We start from the raw sequence: 20,802 nt of genomic DNA on the forward strand, positions 1-20,802 counted from the left end.
AAATATCCACCACAGCCATTTTTTGTCTGCATGGTTTTCAACGTCTTTGCTTGATAATGAAGCAAAGCTTGGCATGACGTGTTTGCACCTTTTAGGTACCCCAATAAAGGTAGCTAGATAGATAGATAGATAATTTGAGGGGTTTTTTTTGTTGCATTTTGCTGCAGGGCCAACAGGGCTGTGTGTATTTGGCTGAAATGCATCACTGTTGCCACTGCCCCGTCTATTAGTGTACTGGAATAGTTTGACCCCGTTTCTACTGCCGTGGCTCCCAATGCTAGGGAGTCATAGGATTTGCAGTTTGGTGAGTTACCAGCAGCCTTAACAGTGCTTCTCAGCCTGTGGCTCCCCAGGTGTTTTGCTCCACAACCCCAGAAATCCCAGCCAGTTTACCAGCTGTTAGGATTTCTGGGAATTGAAGGCCAAAACATCTGGGGACCCTGGGATTGAGAACCATTGCAGGATGAAGGCTAAAGATTTAATAAAACTACAACACTCATGAGTCCATAGCACTGAGCCAGAGAAGTTAAAGCGGGGCCAAACCGTGCAGTGATGTCACTATTCCCAAAACAGCGAGAAGCACTACTCGCAGTGCGCATGCGCGTCTCCAACATCGACAGACTCAAAGCCGGAAATCCTCTCTAGCTGGTCACCGGCTCAAGGACCTGCGCGCGGCTACGTTGGTTGCTATGGAGACATTCCCACTCTCCGCCCAGGCCACATTTCTTTCTCGTCGCCGGACCCCTCTCTGCTCCACCGCTTTGCCAGAGCCTTCCGCTTGGCGTCGTCCCTCTGGTTCGCCTGGAAGCTCCCAAGGAAGGCGACTGCCCCTCCTTCGTCGTACTGCAAAGGCCTAACTCAGCTAAGGAACCGCCTCGTCTCCCATAGCAACGCCCCTGCCCCCTCCGCCGGACTCCTCCCATTTTACGGCAGCCGTAAAGCGAGCGTCGCAGGCGGAAGTAGCGGTGACACAAACATCACGTCGGCCGGAGGGTGAGAGGGAGGAATGGTGGGCGGGGGAGGGTGCCGGGAGACTCGGGGCATATTTTTTCCTCCTCCGCTACCAGTGATTTTATCTTGTTTAGGGAGGGGAGCACCCACACTGTGGAGTTAGTATAGTTGGGCACCCCTTTAACAGCCCTACCTGAGTGCCATGGTGTTATAGGAGATGAAGTTTTCAAATGCCTTTCCCTTCTCTGCTAAAAAGTGCTGGTGCCTCCCCAAACTACAGCTCCCAGGACAGAGTAAAGCCGTGGTTCTCAACCTACGCCCAGATGTTTTGGCCTTCAACTCCCAGAAATCCTAGCAGATGGTAAACTGGCTGGGATTTCTGGGAGTTGTAGGCCAAAAACATCTGGGGACCCACAGGTTGAGGACCACTGGAAGGGACGGGCAGTTTGGTAGATCCATGCCACTACATCTGGTTTCTTTCAATCAGGTTACTAGCAGCAAGCTTTAGGCCAGTGATTCTCAACCTGTGGGTCCCCAAGTGTTTTGGCCTACAACTCCCAGAAATCCCAGCCAGTTTACCAGCTGTTAGGATTCCTGGGAGTTGAAGGCCAAAACATCTAGGGACCCACAGGTTGAGAACCACTGCTTTAGGCCCAAGTAACTTGAGGAGATAACAAAGGTCCCTTCAGCACTGCCATATAATCCAGTGCAAGGCAGTTAATCTGGATTTTATATGGCAGTGTAGATCGGGGCTATGTAAATCCTAGGGAAAGCACAAGTTGCGTACAAAATGGTTTTTGTTAGTCTTGTGATGCTGCAAAAAATTGTTCTGCATTTAGTTGATGCTTTCTCCAGGAAAATATATTGGTAGAATTTGTCAAATGTATGTGGTAACAGTGGTCCATGCCATCATGCCAGCCACATGACCTTGGAGGTGTCTACGGACAACGCCGGCTCTTCGGCTCAGAAATGGAGATGAGAACCACCCCCAAGAGTTGGACATGACTAGGCTTAATGTCAGGGGAAATCTTTACCTTTATCTATGTGGTAATGTAGGCTGGGAGATGATAACTAACTAGTTCTGTAGCAGAGATTGGGACCTAGGCTGGGACTGCGTGATTTAGTAGTCGCCCGTTACCACACATTAGCTCAAAGCATGTTATATTTTGTGCATTTTATGCACTATGCATCCACTGCATGGCTATCGGGCGTGGCCCCATGGTGATGGGGATGCTGGTTTCAATGTAATATGTAACATTTTGACCTGTGTAAATGGATACTTAATGGTTGCATTGCAAAACAAAAACATCATTCTTGTAGAGCAATTTTTTCTCATTCATATGATAATGTTCACAAGCATAGACAGGTGGACTCTTCTTTAATAATTTGCTTGAAACTTTAGTAGATTTTACCAAAGTTTGAAGAGATCCTGTAGGGCAGTTATAGATGCTGGGTAGTTGCAAATTTGGCAGTACTATGTCCAGCACAAACATAATGCTTGATCAAAATTTCAAGTCGGTACCTTTATTTGCATGGAAATTGCTGCAGTCTGAATATTGGTCAAAACTTGTCGCAACACATTTTGATGCACACTTTGAGTCAACTTGTTTGACTGTATTTTGCATCCATAATGTTAAAATTAATTTCATCGCAATCAGTAGGAAAAAAAACTGTACAGATTTCAATTTACTAGCCATTCTTATACATTTAGTTTCAATTTTATTAGACCCCAAATGTTGAATGTTGTGCACACACTGACTGACTACTCTTCAGATAAAGGGGTCTAGATCAGCAACTATAGCAGTTAGACTTAGTTAACTTCTGACTGGTGTTACAGCTAAAATTTGGACAAAATTGGAGAACATGATGGTGGGAACTTTTTAAAATTTCAGATCACTTGGCATGGAATGACCCTTAAGAAAAAGAACTACATTGGCTCAGTGAGGTGTTTCCCAAACCAATAACTTCTTTTATTCTCATTAGCACCATGGATGCACGTTTTACCCGTGGGAAGTCTGCTATCCTCGAGCGGTCACTAACTCGGCCCAAGACAGACATCAGCCTCAGTGCCTTTTCACTGCTGTTTTCTGAGATTGTGCAGTACTGCCAGAACAGGGTGTACTCAGTTTCAGAGCTGCAGAACAAACTTTCTGAACTGGGTCAGCAGGTGGGAGCCCGTATCTTGGATGTGCTTGTGATGCGGGAGAAGAACGGCAAGCGGGAGACCAAAGTCATTAACATACTGCTCTTCATCAAGGTGACTGTGTGGAAGGCTCTCTTTGGGAAGGAGGCTGACAAGCTGGAACAAGCCAATGACGACGATAAGACCTACTACATCATCGAGAAGGAGCCTCTCATCAACACTTACATCTCAGTTCCCAAGGAGAATAGCACTCTGAACTGTGCCTCCTTCACAGCTGGCATTGTGGAGGCCATGCTGACTTGCAGTGGCTTCCCTGCCAAAGTCACAGCCCATTGGCACAAGGGCACCACTCTCATGATCAAATTTGACGAGTCAGTTATTGCCCGAGACAAAGCTTTGGATGGCCGCTGACTCCATCCAGTGTGAAGCAATCTGAGTTGTTGTACATATGTACTTAGTATTCAAAAATAATTTCCCTAGCTATGTTTGGACACTATACAGTCAAAGCAACAAGGTCCAGAGTGAAGCATTGTGTCCCATTCACTAATGCTGACAGTGAATGTTTATTCTGTTTTTATCTAGGACTACGTCTGTTTCCAGAACTCTATTCTTTTTTCTTGTTAGAAATTTAGGATTTAATAGCAAATGGAATTGCTTCTTTTGCCAAGAGCTATATCATCTGTTAAGAAGGGCTAAGCTATGTTCAATTGGATGTCAGGCTTCCCTTGGTGCTGCTTCCTTGCACATTATTATATTTACCCCACTGAACTCGCTATTAGAAAATATTAACCAAGGTATATGCTGCTGAAATGAACTGTGAAACCTTTCTCCATTCTGTTGCTTCTTAGCTAGTCCCTGTCAGTTATTACTCTTCCTTGCTACTTACTTGCTCCTTTGGCTGCAGGAATTAGCTGAAGGTAGTATGGCAAAGTAAGTTCTATAGGGCTGATCTAAGCTGTACGTGCCCATTTTCTGGCCAGCTAAACGATCTAGATTTTTAATTGGTTTGTTTAGCAGTTGAGGAATTGTTAAAATTGTGGTGCTCAATTTGCACTTTTGACAGCGCAGAAATCCGAAAAGGAAATCTGGTATGTGTACTCAGCATGAATTAACTTGCTGAATTTCTTCTCAAAGTGGCAAGGGAGAAAGGTATAGGTCCTGGTGTTTTGCTTAGGCTCTAATCTGCTCATACAAATTATAGTAAATTGGCCTTCCCTAATCTGGGTTATTCCAGATAACTGGCACACATTTCAAGGGAAGTAAAGAATTTCAGAATAAAGTATCCCAAAGGATGTACCTACATTGGGAGAACTGATTTCAACCATGGTTTGGTATAATAATTATAAAAACCTTCCTAATTTGTTGTAAGGTATTCTACAGCACTTTTAAAACTAGTTCAAAATTGTCCTACTAATTAAAGGTTCTACATGTCTTGAAGAACTGACTTACCAAGTAAAAGTGCTGTAAAATGTGTCTTTACTGATCTTTCAAATGTCTTTCTTTTTGAACTTGACTTCATTAGTTAGTGAAATGAACTAATGTCATTCTTGTACTAGACACAATAGATTACTTGTGCTTCTGAAGGGCACTATTTTTCACAAAATTGTACTGAATCATATATGAGAGAGTTTACTGTATGGATCAAAATGAACTTGTTTAGTAATGTATATGCATTCTTTGAAAAAAAAACCTTTCCTGTTCTCAAAGTACAGATCATTAATTGAGAGGTTTAGCATTCATTCAGTTAATGCAAAAGAGTTCATTTCAAAAATCATTAAATTAAGTTCTTTGTTAGGTTCTGTATGACTTGGTGGCTCTGTATCTAATTGAGGTTTTGCAATTTCTGTTCTTATAGTAAGTTCTGTCATGGTCCTTCTGTCTAAAGGGGTAGTAATTAGATCTCAGCAAATCAGATTTTCCAAATGAGGTACTAGAAGTCAGGAAAAGTTAATTCCGAAAACATCAGGAGGGAATGGTTTCCTAGCTCTACTCCAAATCCAGGGAAATTGATCCCCCTTCAAATGTTTTCATTTCTTCCCATAGACTTTCATTCTTGTTGGAAAGGAATAAAGCTGATTTGAGATATTAATCGTATTTTATGCCATCCCTCTCCTCTCCTTCTAACCATACCACATGGAAGCATGCAAACTCTGTCCTATTAATGTTTTAAAAATGAATTCAAGTGATGTAGTGACAAATTTGGTTCACTTTATAAATAATTCTGTAAATAGCATTGGACAAATGTTTGGAGGATGCAACAAAACTTTGGTCTTAGCTTGGTTAGCATTGTGTCACATCATAAATCTTACTGGAAAAAAAAGCATTGACCCTCTTCCAAATTCTACAGAAAAGTCATCTCTCCCCCCCCCCCCCCCCCCGTTTTGTTCAGTAAATATCAGACTTCTGAACATGCATGGAAATCAGCCTATCTTGTGGTGGCGTGATAATCTCCTTCCTGTCATCTGTGAGAGGAAGGAGGGGATAAGCGCAGACTCTTATCTGAGCAAAATAACTGCACAGAAAATAACTTTGTATAGTTGTTAACAAAATGCTTATGCACAGAAAAATGCATATTTCATTATAGGTAACAGTATAGGCTTTTCTGTGCATAGGTATTTTGGAGTTGAGCTGAATTACAGGTTTTTGTTCATGTTCGTTTCCTGCAAATGCCAGGTAGGTGTGATAATAGAACTGTTGAAATACATTTCCTCAACACTAAAGGATTGGGAGGTGGAACCCAATAAATAACCTGTAAGATTCTTTGATTCTTTAGAAAATATTCCATTAGGCATACTTTGATTAAATATCCATTGTGCTTCAGAGAAAAGGTTTCATACTTGAAAATGGGTACCAGAGTAGAATGTATTCATGCCACCTTTGCAATGAATGCAGGAGTGCATAAATTGCAGTTTTCTCCTTTAAAATATATCAAGTTTTTTAATATTTATAATTGCTGGAAAAAGAAATGCTTTTCCGTTTATAAAAATGTATTTCTTTAAAAACAAACTTCAGATTAGCAGATATCTGGCTTCACAACTTTACATATTGCCATTGTGCAATATATGGGTTGTATTTTCATAATTCCAATGTTACATGCTGGTAATATCCGTGTTCACCTACTGCTTCTGAGAAGACTAAGACTTCCTGGAAATTGCTAACACAAGTTTTTCACAGTTGCCATGCAAGAACTGGTATAAGACTTGGGGTGTGTAAAAGATTATAGAAGAGAGGGGAAGATCTATTACGTAGAGGGGATCCCCATTAGTTTGGAGATCCCACCGCTGTGTCACCAATTGTAATAGATTACTATTTAAAATGACTTAAATCTTTGGAGGCTGCAGAGACCTTGCCCGCAATACACAATATTCTGAGGTATCTTTAATGTGGAAACAGGCTACCACCAAGTTTAATAAGGGATTTTCAGTTCTTGTTTGACTAGAGCTTTTAAGTAAGCTGGAATGTGCTGAATTCGCACTCAGGGTGCTGAACATTGAGGTGAATAACAGTGAGATTCTCCTAAATAGTCACTGCCACCAATCTGGGAACTCTGTTTCCCTAAACTGCTATGGAACTTCTTCACACAGAGACATTTGTGAGACAGTTATATGATTAACAAAGAACAGAGTTGTTTATTTGTGTGGATTTTAAAAAAATACAGGCACTTAAGTGTAACAGTTGCAAGGATGAGATGAAGCTTATGGTTACTTTAAAACAGTTCAATATTTGGTTCCAAAAACAACTCTACACTCCCTCAGGAAACTAGCAGACTTCCCTCTGACTAGAGTTCCTAATACTTCAAACAGTCCTTTCCCTTTGGATCTGTTTATATCTCTATACCAGCTATTCCTCCTAATAGCTATCTATATTCTCTAACTAACCGCTATATCTATATTCTCTAACTAACCGCTTTGGCTTCTCTAACTTCTCTTCTCCTAACTCTCCCAAAACCTAACTTTCTTCTTCAACACTCAGACCCTGACTAAACTGTCTGATTTTAAAATGATCAAGGCAATTTTTTTTCTGTACTTCAACTAAGCTCTGCCCACTTTCTCCCAGCCAATCACAAGGGTTCTCCACATTTCCCCCCAGGCTGCTTCTAAGCTCCGCCTCCACTAGGAAATGACTAACCTAAGATGGCTGCCTCCAGGCACCATTCACACAAAATGGCTGCAAAAAACCCAACAAAACTGGGCCTAATTCCTGCGCTTTTCCTGGCCTACAGGTAGGCCATTCATCACGGTACATCTACATTGTAGAATTAATGCAGTTTATCACACTTAGGCCCCTTCCACACGGTCCTGTATCCCAGGATCTGATCCCAGATTAGCCCAGATTATCTGGCAGTGGAGGTACCTATAATGCAGTTTAAAGCAGATAATCTGGGATCAGTGTAGAAGGGACCTTAATTGTTACGTCTCAGTGCTAAGGAATCCTGAGATTTATAGCTCGTAAGGCACCAACATACTTTGGCAGAAGAGGCTGGATACCTTGTAAAACTACAAGTCCTATGGTTCCATAGCATTGAGGCTAAAGTGATGTCAAACTGCATTAATTCCGCAGTGTAAATGCATATTCCCCAAAAGAAGTAATGGTGGGCAGAAGACAAGTGCTTAGTTATGGAGTGTTCCCAGACAAAAGAAAAAGGGCAAGTTAAGGCAGGGAGGAAGACAGGAAGGCTATATGGACAAGTGATCTATCTGCTTGTACATTCATTGTTTTCAGAATTGTTCTTCACACTGAGATTCTTATTTGGGATGGTCTAGTACAGGGGTCTTCAAACTGTGGCCTGAGGGCCGGATACGGCCCTCCAAGGTCATCTAACCGGCCCTCACTCAGGGTCAACCTAAGTCTGAAATGACTTGAAAGCACACAACAATAAGAACAATCCTATCTCATCAGTCAAAAGCAGGTGCACACTTCCCATTGAAATACTAAAAAGTTTATATTTATTAAAATTGTTCTTCATTTTAATTATTGTATTGTTTTAAAGTGTTTTTTTTTTTTTTGCACTACAAATAAGATATGTGCAGTGTGCATAGGAATTCATTCTTGGTTTTGTTTGTTTTTTTCAAATTATAATCCGGCCCTCTAACAGTTTGAGGGACTTTGACTCGGCCCTCTGTTTAAAAGGTTTGAGGACCCCTGGACTAGTAGATTCATTAAATACATCGTTCTCTCTACTGCCTTGCTGAATGTTTACACTCCCAACACCTCATGTGTCCTTTCTTCATCTAAATTTTCTAACCTGCTTCTATTTCTAAACTTCTTTGGAATCTGAAACTTGTGTGTACTCCACATAATTCCTCCTCCTGCTCAATGACATTTTGATAGGACAGGTAAAGATAAAACAAGTTAACCTTACTCAGAGGTGACTGGGCAAAGGACCTAGCTCCTAGTTGCCTCCTATTAGGTTGAAACCAACTCACAATGTTTGCAGGTTCATCAGAACAATAATTCAATTGCAAGATGATGGCTTTCTCTGAATTTAGGATGGCACAGACTGGGCTTCCTTTTAGTGCAACTGGACATCTCCACAGCAAGCTCCATTGAACCCTAAGGTCAAATTGCATGTGAGAAATATCCAACGGAAAATAAAGTTGAGGTTGAAGAATCCAAAATGTTTATACCTTGATATGTGTGTCTGGCATTCAAGTTAAATAGTTACCAGTAAAATTCGTTTATGAGTTTCCAACCTGTGGTGACTGTGTTGCCACTGCTCAAACCAATACTGGCTCCGTATTATTTGAGAACAAATTGAAGGAGCCAAATGTCTTTTACATACTAAACGAAACTAACTTCTGTGCCTTATCAGATAGAAAGGAAACTGATTATGATAGGAAACCCAGGCATCGGGCCCCATCCTTCCCAAGAACGGCTACTACTGATGCAGCCTCATACCGCCATGGATGATGCCTACCAGAATGAGGAATACCATAATAACAGCATTTTTGCAAAATTGTCTCAGATCCCAGAAGTGCAGTCTGGGCCTGAACATGCAAGAACAGTTGATGCGGAGGATGATGAGACATTCTCAAAGGACCGCTCTAGTTCTAGGCATGTTGATGCCACAGGCAGAAAAAGAACTTACTTAGGTAAGTGTTCAGGCCAGATTAGAAGTATTATGCTTAACTCGACCCCCCATATATTTAAATCCAAGATTAATGTAGGCTTCATATTTTTTTAAAATTATATTCTCCCCAAATGCATACCTACAGAAATTAGGTTTGTCTTTAAAATGTACTTTCAGAGTTCAGGTGGAGGAGTGATAACTGGAAACCTATGCGCAACTTAAAATACCTTAATAGAGATTATTCAAAATAATTCATATTTTAGTTGCCTTTTTATTAATTTTTAGTTCATTTTATTGGATATTTACTCTAATGGTCTCCCAGATAGGATATGGGGACCTCTGTCTTATTTGGAGTACATTACAGCAAAGAGGGTGAAAACCTATGCAAACAAAAAGTACCAGTTCATTTCTGTTTATGTAACATTTGCAACTTCAGTGTTGCATATCAAGTGGTAACAATGCTAATTAACTCAATTTTCCTTCCAGGTTGTTACACAATAAAAATAAAATTTATATATCTACAAAGCATATAGATAGCCAACTAATTATCGGCAGACAAGTGGATGCATCCCAGGAGTAGCAAACCAATAATCACCCAGTATTGTGTCAGTAGCTTTACACCTTCTCGGAAAGAAACACAGCAGAATAAAAACTGCTTCCTAGCTACTTTTTCACATGCTGTGTTGTTTCATTAATGGAAAGCTCATAAATAGGCAACAATTTGACAGCTTATAAGTACAATGAGCTCTTGGTATCTCCTGGGGTTTGGTTCTAGGACCCTGCATGGATACAAAAATCCATGGATGTTTAAGTGTCTGAGTAAAATAGTATTCTTTATATACAGTGGCCAAATTAAAGTTTGCTTTTTTAAAATTCCAAGCTATGGATGACTGAATCTGTGAATGCAAAATCTGTGAATATGGAGGGCCGATGGTAGATTATTATGAGAAAATCTTCCTGTGCTTGTGTGTGTCACACATACTCGATATGCAGATTTAATAGTTTTCTTATGTAAACATGCTTTTTTGTGTAGAAACAGCACAATATGTGAAGTGATGTGAACTGTGGTGAGAGAAGCCAGTTCTGTCACAATGAGGACTATATTAACCTTTCTCTGGATCAAGGCTCTCCAGCTGGAAGGTCACTGCCTGGCATCTCCAGTGAACTCACAATCCCTTAGGAATAACATTTCTGTTCCTAGATTCAGTGATTTCAAGCCAAGGTTATGAGAATGCTTCTGAACTGGACTATGAGTCCTTCACATTTTCAGGCCTGCGGATGAGGAAGCTGATGGAAGATGGAGTGAATTCTGAGTCAGGTGAAAAAATTACTACACCTCTGGAAATGATATTTGTTTTGTCTAAAATACTTTGGAAAGCAAGTGAATGTAGCTAAAATAGTATATCGTATAAGAAACGGACATTGTGGGCTAGTGCAACATTAAAATTGTTTAGGGAATTGCGGATTTATTTGATAGCTATATGTTTTGGTTTCCTGCAGACAGTGATAATCTTTAGTGTATGTCATCTGTCTGTCATCACCACTTTATAACCTAAATAGAATATGGGCAAAGCTGCACAGCATTTGACAGGTAAAGAGGTTCTCGTAGTACAGTGTGATGACATGATATACATTGTTTAAAATAAACTATTATTTATAAATTTCAAGATTTCGTATAAACGCTAGGAAAGTTCAAACAAACAAGGAAACAAATGAAAATATCAAGTCCAGAATCATATTAGGGCACCATACTACTTTTAAAATAGTTTTGGAGGCAGTGGTATTTTCTCAGATGTTGTGGGATAGTTTCACAAGATCACACACAGTCTACCCTTTGACTTGGCAGGTGGGAGGAGAACTGATTGTTGTACAAAGTTTTGCTTTGGTTTTCTTTTTAGGGGGGAGGATGTGCACAATGAAGTGCAGGGGTCAGAATATTTGTGCTTTGGGTCACATAGCATAATAACAGGAAGGGCAATTCTGTGACAGTTATACATTTTATGCCCCTGCTCTGTTTTATTGACAGTGTGTATTTCTGTCAATAGCAAAGCACAAAACAAATTTAGCACCCACCTCATTTAGCTAAAGGGGAGTTTACTTCCTAGAGAGTAAGAAAACTGGGCAGAGGAATTTGCAACAGTTGTTATTATGTTTTGCACTGAAAAAGAAAAAAAAGGTGTATTACAGCTTTGAGAACCAATCACCCTTGGAAGGAGAAATATTAGTAAGGATGTTTTTTCTGGTTTTGTCTTCTGGGTGTGCTCTGGAATTAGTTTCTCTCTGTACGTTAGGACTTTCTGATATTGATAGCTCAAGTCTAAATCAAAAATCATACAATTCAAAAGAATCTGAGATTTATGGTGGTTTGTCTAACATCCCTATGTGCTTTCCGCAAAACATGATGACCTCTTAACATGGCCCTTCTGGCCCATGCCATTGCGCTGGCAATTGCTGGCAAAAGGGAAGGCACATGGGATGGCTTGTGGCACTCAACACACCCTCCCTCCTTCCCCTATCATATGGTGGGAACATGACAGGGTTGCCCCTCCCCCCCCTTTCCCCCATTATATGAGGAAAAGAGGGGGAAAGCCTGTGTAGCTTTGTTGGAAATACCCAAACTACACTTTCCTCCCTGTAGTGGTGGAGGAAGTGGCTTTCAGTGCTTCCACTGCACTTTGGGAGGAACATGGGCAGGGTCTGCCATGCATCGTGTGATGGCACATGGCAGGCCCCATCCTTACCGTGCAACAAAGCAAAAATGCGCAGTGTGAAGAGGTGGTAAGTTGCGGTAGCATTTAAAGATGGCCAACAACAAAACAATGAGCAGTACACTCTGGAAACGTCAGCCTGGATTCCTAGAAGTTCTGCTTAGCAATAGGCAACAGCAAAATATGTTTGTTGTTTACATGAGATTTCCCCTATAACTATAAGAGTGGCATGTTTTCCCCTAAGGATGTACATACCTCAGGATGTCAGATTCTGTATTACACAGATATGTCTTTTTTATCCATATAGGAACATGGGAAAGATAACATCTGACATACTGAAGGTAGTATATATTTTTTAAAAGTCCAGCTGGATTGCTACAAAGATGATGATTACTTCAGTTGGTTGGTGGAACTCTGCTGGCTATTATTTATCCCCCATTTATTCTTAACCTGCAACATGTATATGGGTGACTAGAACTCTACTGCCCCAACCAAGAGTTTCCTCTCTTGCTCACACAGATAATGTATAATTTATTAGCCTTCTAGAATTCTCTGTAAATTTGTGGTGTAAAATTTTAGATCTTCCTGTGATTTCCAAAATTATTCTTATTCACAGCACCAATTTTATTCCTGGATGAAATGGAGGGAAAACCCTTTGGCAAGGGACACTTCATCATCTTCTGTGTGGTTCTGTTTTGCTCCCTGATATTGGTGATAGCAGCCCTTTGGATGGCAAGCTTGCAGTGTAAGTCCAGTTCCCAAGCTCAAACCTTCCCTGGACACTATTTCTGTGCACTTAAAAGAATGAACTCAGTCTGTTCCCCATCTCCTCTCCTCCGTTCCCTCACTCGCATCCACAACTGATGGAGGTGGAGTATCCCTCATGCGAAATGCTTGGGACCAGAAGTGTTTTGGATGTTTCTGAATATTGAAATACCTGTATTTACATATATTTACATAATGAGGGATCTTGGAGTTAGAATCCAAGTCTAGACATGAAATTCATTGATGTTTCATACACGCTTTATACACATAGTATGATACTGATTTCATCCAATAGTTTAAATAACTTTGTTCATGAGACAGTTTGTGTACATTGAACCATTAGAAAATAAAGGCTTCTAAAATGGTTTACCCGTGTAAACCATTTTAGATTTCATGGGATTTGGGATTTTGTTATTGTGCATAAGGGATGCTGAATTTATATTAATTTAGCAATGAGGTTCTATAACAAAGTAAAATTGGCAAATTGTGAAGAAATCAGATGATAAAATGGTATCAATTGCATCCGATGACATGGCTGTGAATGAACTTAAACTGAGTTAGGAAGTGAATTAATAGGAACCAGTTTCACTGCAGAGCACCTGCACATTCGCCCCAAGAACCTGAGATGGTATCCACAAATATTCAATTATTGTGGACTGTTTCTAAGCCAGGAATGTTTTTTTTTTTACCTAGTTCACCAGAATACATTAATGTGCATTGCCATGATCATTGGGGATCAGCACTATACCAAAGCATAGGGGAGACAAAATGACAGAAAGTGGGTGTTCCCATGGGAACTAAATGGTTTCTTCTACCTTCCAGTCAGCTATATTTTTGGGTTTGTAAAATGTGTCAGCGCTGGCCCTATTCTAATGGAGCTCCACATTTTTAAATCTCGGATTTGAGCCCTGCGTGGGAAATACATCAATTGGCTTCAATGGATTTTGTGACTTGTTCCAGAATTTGCAGTGTTTTTTTTTAATACTCTATTTCTGGCTTAGTGCGTGTTGCAGTGCACATTGGGAATGCACATTTTGTATACACAATTACTTCAAATGCCTTTCAATCTGCCTGTATAGAAGCAGCCACAGAAAATGAGAGAAAATGACATGGGTATTTTCCCCATCTTTTAAATCTTGTACAAAGAAAGATAGGAGGGCAAAGATTACTTGAGGATAGGCAGAGAGGTAATGGACTACTTAGTTGGTTTTCTGTTTGCCCAGTTGCCTCTCATGCTCCTTTTATCATGAAGGAGGCAGCAATGCTTGTAACCCCATAGGATATTCCTCCCACCACCACTCTGTGTGCTGAATTGTGTGAGAATTAGCTGAATATAAATGTGTAAATGTCCTCCTTTCTTTCAACATAGTTGTCCATTTTCTGGACTTCCAGAAAAGAGTCAGGCATTGCAGACTTTTAGCACATCCCAAAACCATGGTTTGAATTTGCTCTGAAATGGACCTGAATTATACAAATGACTTTGGATGACTATGAAGTGCTTGGTAGAAAAGGGAAAGCTCTTGTATGAAAGCACTGCATAATGCAATAGATAAGACCAAAGAGTCATCAGCTGAATATTCATCAGTGGTGGTATCTAATGCCAGGAGAAAATGTGCTGGGACATTTAGGATGCACTTTCCCTGGCCTGTCTTTTTTCAAGACTCAATTCATTGTAGGCTCTCCCAAATGTCCATCTGAGTGGAAGGATGTCGGAAAGAGTTGTTATCTCATCTTCAAAGAAGCAAAGAAATGGGACGATGGCAGAAGTGTTTGCCAAAACCGAGGAGGAGATCTGATAATAATTGGGGATAAACAGGAACAGGTGAGTCTCTGGTGTTCTGACTTGTATAAGAAATTGCAATGCTGAAAATGGGGCACAGAAGGATATCTGTGTCTGCTGTTCTTGCAGACAAACCCGAGAGTGAGACATCTGAGTAGATATCAAGCTATCTTTCCATAAAAGCTTTATTATAATTGGATCCCAAAATCTTTGAAGATGTGTCATTTTGTATATTTTGGAGAATAAGCTTGAATTTGGCACTCTAATGGTGTCTGCAGCATTGTGCACTAAATTTCATGTCACAAAATATTAACATGTAAGCTTTGGGGTAACATCACACAGGACTTGGAAAGGGACACAAGCGACAACACCAATCCCATCAGGAAACCTCTGTGTGAGAAAGCTCTCACCTTTTAAAGGTGAGAGCTTATTAAAGCAAACAAACAAACAAACAAACAAACAAACAAACAAAACCAGAGCCATAAGGCATAAGGGAACTTGTTGGGACTGATGTAAGAGTTGACAGCAGTGTCCCTAACCTTGGGAAGTATGGCCAAACGCTGGATGAAAAAAAAAAACCCAGACTGAAGACACAGATTCCCAACAGCAACAAAACCCAGATTGCAGAGATCATCATGAGTAGAACAGGGGAAAGTCTAGCTTAACCATGCATGTCAGGGCTTACATTTCTTTTTATTCTAGGATGAAGACAGCTTACTAAATTTGTAGCTTTCCACATGATGGCTGAAGAGCATATGAAATGTTATGCTCATTTGCCAATTGCTTGCTTGGAAAAAGATTTTGCTATCCAACTCCGTTTTCCATCTTCTTACAGCCTGTGTTTGCTGTGTGTGTTTGTGAAGTTTTTGTTCTCCCAGGGAAGGAGGGGGAGTATAACTGTCAAGACAAGGGCTGGGTCTCATTAACCACTGCCCCTGTGCTATCTTTCATTAATTTATTTTTCACATAATAAAGGTACAATAACCAAAAAATGAAAAGAAAAACATAGAATTAAAATATACATTGCCTTCCGACTCTCCTAACACTGATTGTACAAAACTAAATAAGATCTCGTCTTCTTTTCCATTTTCCATAATAATGATTTTAATCTAAAATCAGTATGGTATACTTATTTTTCTGCAAAAAAAAGAAGAAGAAGAAGCTGCTACTGTCCTATTGATGGCAATTTCTCCCTAAGGCCTCTTCACAGATATAGAGCCTAGACCAAATTACAGTATTTAATCACATAATAGTTGTACCACCTTCTTGAGGTCTTGGTTTGAGATTTTTATATTCCCCACATAATAGTTGCACCCACTCATTTGTGGGCAGGTGAAGCCTGGGAAGCTTACTTCAGCTGCCGCCATCTGATTGAGCCATCACTCACCCGCACCTGCTAGGGAGAGCTGGGAGGCTTCTCTTGGCTGCTGCCAACTGATCAGTTTCCTAGCTCTCCCTGGCTGGTGTGGGCAGGTGAAGGCACACCCGCTTGCATGCTTACTGGGGAGACATATCAAGCTTCCCTCAGCTGCCAGCAGTCAAAGGTGACCCCATAGCTCTCTGCCATCGGCATGTGCAGTTGGAGAGAGAAGGAGGCCCCATAATTTACTGCATAATAATTGCATCACCCCCAATTTTAAAAGGGGAAAGGTGCGACTATTATGTGGTGAAATATGGTATTATGCACAATGAGCAGAATAACCCTGCTGCTTGGTTTCTACATATTGCTAAGTAGGAGGTTGGAAGGGCACTGTGATATGTCATACTTCAGGCTGTATGTGGTGTTTAACACCTGCACCTATAAGGTGGCATTTTGGATCACTGGGCAGAAGGTAAGGGAGAAACATATCTGATTTTCATTTTTCTAAATTATAAAATGCACTCCAAATGTGAACTCTTTTGGATTGAATATCCTTTGGATATTCTTTTTAAAGATCTGATTCCCAAGATTTTTGGCAAGGCTAGGATACTGTGTTCCATATGAAGAAGAACGAGGTAGGAAAATAACTGCCAGTTATCAATATTATTTCTGATCACCGCTTTGTAGAAGGTATGTGCACCAGAGCAATCTTTCTGTCTAGTGAACTAATGCATGAGAAAAAAAGCTAAACCTCTCCTTGATGTTTCTATATCCTGTTTCCAGGAGAAGGCATGCTGTGCAAGACACCACTATCAAATTATTCTACATAATGTTACAAATAGTTCTTGTTTTATATCTCTCTCTCCCCACTTTCTTCCCATTTTTCAATAGGACTTTCTGAATTATAAAATGAATGTCCAACGAGAATTCTGGATTGGCTTACGTTATCATGGAGGTGAAACATGGAAGTGGGTAAATGAGACAAGAACATTGTCTCAGTAAGTTACATTCTTCCTTGAATATTACATTACTTTAATCTGAATATGTAAGAGAGAGAATCTGAGGCATAGGATTGAGAACTCCATGTAAAATAAAAAAAATTTTAAAAACCAAATAGCATTATTGATGATAAGAAGTGACAAATGCATGAATGCTATCCTTGTTTGAGAAGGTCAGTGTCTGGATGATGTAGAAAACAGGAATTGTTGGTTTGGCAGTGATGGAAGTCAGCCTCACACTGCTCAAGTCTGCACTCTTCAACTCTGCAATTAGTTAGCATCCTTGCCTCATAAGCTCAAGAATATTTTTACAGCCACAACACTGCTCATTTAGGTATCCTGTTTGTATTTTTGAATGCTATGCTTTTTTGGGGAGAATTTCCTAACAGGCAGGACTCCTGATATTTAGAGATGTAAAGCTTTATAGGTTTTTTTCATGTCAGGAGTGACTTGAGCAACTGCAAGTCACTTCTGGTGTGAGAGAATTGGCTGTCTGCAAGGATGTTGCCCAGGGGACACCCAGATGTTTTGATGTTTTACCATTTTTGTGGGAGGCTCCTCACAAGTCCTTGCATGGAGAGCTGGAGCTGACAGGGAGCTCATCCACCCTCTCCCAAATTCGAACATCCAATCTGTTGGTCTTCAGTTCTGCCGGCACAAAGGTTTAACCCATTGCAGCACTAGGGGCTCCTGGTGCTTCATAGATGGCAGGAAAGCAGAGGAGAGGTCTTTTGAAAATAGTCGTATGCAATTTAGGAGCCTGAATAACAATTGCCAAAGGCCAAGTGGTCAAAATTATACTGTAGTGACAAACAATTTGTACATTTGTGCCTGTGCTAGATGGATAGATAGATAAAATAGATAAACAGATAGATTTCATGAACATAGACATATATCATAAAACAGAATTACAAGTTGAGTTTTCTTTATCTGAAATGCTTGAGACCAGAAGTGAGCTGTGTTTGGATTTTTTAAATACTTGCTCATACATAATGTGATATCTTGGAGATGAGACCCAAATCTAAACATGAAATTCTAAATAAAAGATAAAGGTAAAGGTTTCCCTTTGAAATTAAGTCTAGTTGTGTTCAGCTCTGTGGATTGATGCTCATCTCCATTTCTAAGCCGAAGAGCTGGCATTGTCGAAGTCACCTCCAAGGTCATGTGGCCAGCATGACTGCACGGAGCGCCATTACTTTCCTGCCGGAGTGGTATCTATTGATCTACTCACATTTGCATACTTTTGAACTGCTAGGTTGGCAGAAGTTGAGGCTAACAGCCGGAGCTCACCCTGCTCCCTGGATTGAAACCGCCGAACTTGCGGTCTGCAAGTTCTGCAGCTCAATGGTTTAACGTGTTGCACCACTGGGGGCTCCTGGAATTCTAAATACCTTATACAAATATTGTGAAAGTAATTTTATACACAATATTCTTAATAATGTGCATGAAACAACATTTGTGTACATCGATCCATTACAAAGCAAAGGGGTCATTATCTCAGCCAATCCAGGTGCACAATTTTGTGGTTTGGATCTAGAAAAGAAAAACCTATTCAAAATTGCTTTGTTTGTACTCATTAATCGATAACAACCTGATATCATTGTAATGCACCCATCACTGTCCTGGTTTCACATTGTGAGAAGTGACCCAGGAAGGTAAATGGACCATGCACAACATTTTTGATGTCTTCATCATGTGAAAAGCAAATGTTTATTTATTATTAAGTTAGTTGCAGCTACCAACCTCATTTTGGCATGGTTAACCTGAACAATATATTCTTGTATAAAGCTGAATACATGGGATGGGATGGGAGAAGAATATTCAGTACTGCCTTCCAGAGTGGTACAGCAATGGTACAAAACAAAGTGGAGAATAAGGCATTTCTCCAGCACAGCCAGTACTCATGTTTTCATGTTCTATGCTATTTTTTAAAATAGTAAACAGCTTGGTAATACTAAAGAGGGGTGGGATGATGAGGAGTGGGGAGGGGGAGAATTTTGCCCCTGACATCACTTTGCTACTGGGACAGAAGTGGGATGGCCCCATTGTACAAGGTAGGAGATGGGAACAGGATGGAATTGGCAGCTATCCGTTAATTGAGGGAAGGAGGCAGACCAGCAGTAAGATGCATACAGTACCCTGTGATAGGAACCATTGCCAAATGCCACTTTGCCTTCCCCATGTGATAAAGTCCTACAGTATAGAATCTTGTGGTACGTTCAGGACATTTAAAGTGGTATAAGCCAAATCTTCCTTATTTTTCACATTAATATGTGACTATTTTGTGCTATTTCTTCTTTACTTGGCCCCAACTGCTGCTGCATATTTAGAGCAAAATGGATTCCCAGAAATTACTTTTCTCCTAACTTCTAAACCTGCTCCATATGCCAAATCCCCAATTAGTATGCTGCTCACACCAAGTGCTGATTCTCGTTTTCAGAAACCTGAGGAGACTGGAAGAATTTGAGGATAGAGGTGATGGCCATTGTGTTACATCAAAGATAGAAGATAATAACAAGCACAAATGGAGCCGCGTTGACTGCACAAAGGTGCATCCATATATTTGTGAAACAAACATACTTGTCAAGTGTGTCCAGTCCCCATTATGATACTTTATTTGAGTGTGTCTGGATGTGTAAAAATAAGAGACTTTGGAAATTAAATTGTATTTTACTCGTTTGGATTTCAGTTCTTTCAGCTCTGGGGTCATAACCTGCAGGTGGCAGGGATGTGTTTTGGGAAATCATGGAAGGTATCAAGGAATAGCTACTTAAATAGACTCGGCCCTCGACACTCACAGGAATTAGGATCACAGCACTCCTGTGAAAGAGAACAAAAAGTGGCATGTTGAATAGATGATCTTATTGATGATCTCTTCCCCTTTCCCACCTTTTCTCTGCCCTCTCTTTCCATCCCCAAGTCTCCCAAAATAATGAGGAGAGTAAGGATGGTCATCTATTTTTCCTCTCCCTTATTTTTATGGGCATGGACAGTCTTTCCCATACACACACTCAGATCCAACAATACAGGAGAGTGAAGCAAACAAAAAGGAGGAAGACTAACAAATCAGGAAGTATTGGTCTTTGAAAAAATGTCCAATTAGTAGAAATAAAAAAGGGTGGGGAAGAAGCAAGGAAAACTCCAAATTTCCTGTAAATACCAGTCTGACTTCTACATTTTTTTTAAAAAAAACAAGTTTTAATTACAGGAATAAAAACAATCAACTCTCCATACATCTGGCTAGTACAAATGAGCGCTGTAGCTTGCAGCACATGCCACTGACACATGTTTAGAAACTTCAGGTAGATCTAGATGATTGAGCTATATCTAATTACCAAGGCATGTGACTGTAAAGCTGTATCACAGCATTGCTAACCACAGTCCATTTCCAGATACAATTCAAAGTGCTGCTTAGTTGGATGGCACATTAGGAGGAGAACTGAGAAAGCCCTAATGACACCCCCATCCTTCCTCCTGCCATGTCTTGGGATGCTGGTCATGAAGTGATTTATAGTTTCCAAATTACGACCTCCCTGAACCACTGCAAGCTGGATAGAAAGTGTCCCAGAAGCAAGCAAAAATACAAAGGCCTTTCGCAGCAAAACATGTTCTTCAGCCCATCTATCAGTGGAGTCCAACTGCCAGGATATGCAGATCTTCTTTCCTTGTTTTTTCTAGCTAATCACCAGAATCATCAGATTGTCACATACCACACTGGCAGATGCTCAAACCGAGTAATACAGGAGAGAAAAGGTTGTATTATTTCATCCTTCTTATATAGCCGTCTGCTAATAGGTCATCAGTAAGGGACACTAGCTGATCCAACATCTATGCAATAATCTTCACGTGGTTATGACTCAGCCATTACCACATTCCCTTAGATATTTATCATATCAGAAGCAAACCAAGGGTACAGTTGTAATGTATTTAAGAACAGAAAAAGTTTTAAAAACGTGGCATTATACTAAATGTCCTTTGACCAATAGTGGACCACTTGGAGTGCCTCTGGTGTCCCTGTGAGAAGGTC

General features: G+C 40.4%; 2 protein-coding genes across 2 annotated transcripts; both read left to right on the plus strand.

The window, feature by feature from the left end:
- Positions 1–622: 622 nt before the first annotated feature.
- Positions 623–5,188, plus strand: TRAPPC5 (trafficking protein particle complex subunit 5). Its single transcript, XM_060764400.2, has 2 exons — positions 623–993; positions 2,935–5,188. The coding sequence occupies exon 2, from the start codon at positions 2,939–2,941 to the stop codon at positions 3,503–3,505; it is 567 nt and encodes a 188-aa protein (XP_060620383.1). The 5' UTR covers positions 623–993; positions 2,935–2,938; the 3' UTR covers positions 3,506–5,188.
- Positions 5,189–8,022: 2,834 nt separating this feature from the next.
- Positions 8,023–19,446, plus strand: LOC132766619 (asialoglycoprotein receptor 2-like). Its single transcript, XM_060760958.2, has 6 exons — positions 8,023–9,186; positions 10,366–10,482; positions 12,489–12,617; positions 14,314–14,459; positions 16,669–16,775; positions 19,216–19,446. Exons 1-6 carry the CDS (start codon positions 8,925–8,927, stop codon positions 19,382–19,384), a joined length of 930 nt encoding a protein of 309 aa, XP_060616941.2. The 5' UTR covers positions 8,023–8,924; the 3' UTR covers positions 19,385–19,446.
- Positions 19,447–20,802: the final 1,356 nt, after the last annotated feature.

This window comes from Anolis sagrei, chromosome 2 (assembly GCF_037176765.1).
Source record: "Anolis sagrei isolate rAnoSag1 chromosome 2, rAnoSag1.mat, whole genome shotgun sequence".
In the NCBI taxonomy this organism is placed as follows: Eukaryota; Metazoa; Chordata; class Lepidosauria; order Squamata; family Dactyloidae; genus Anolis; species Anolis sagrei.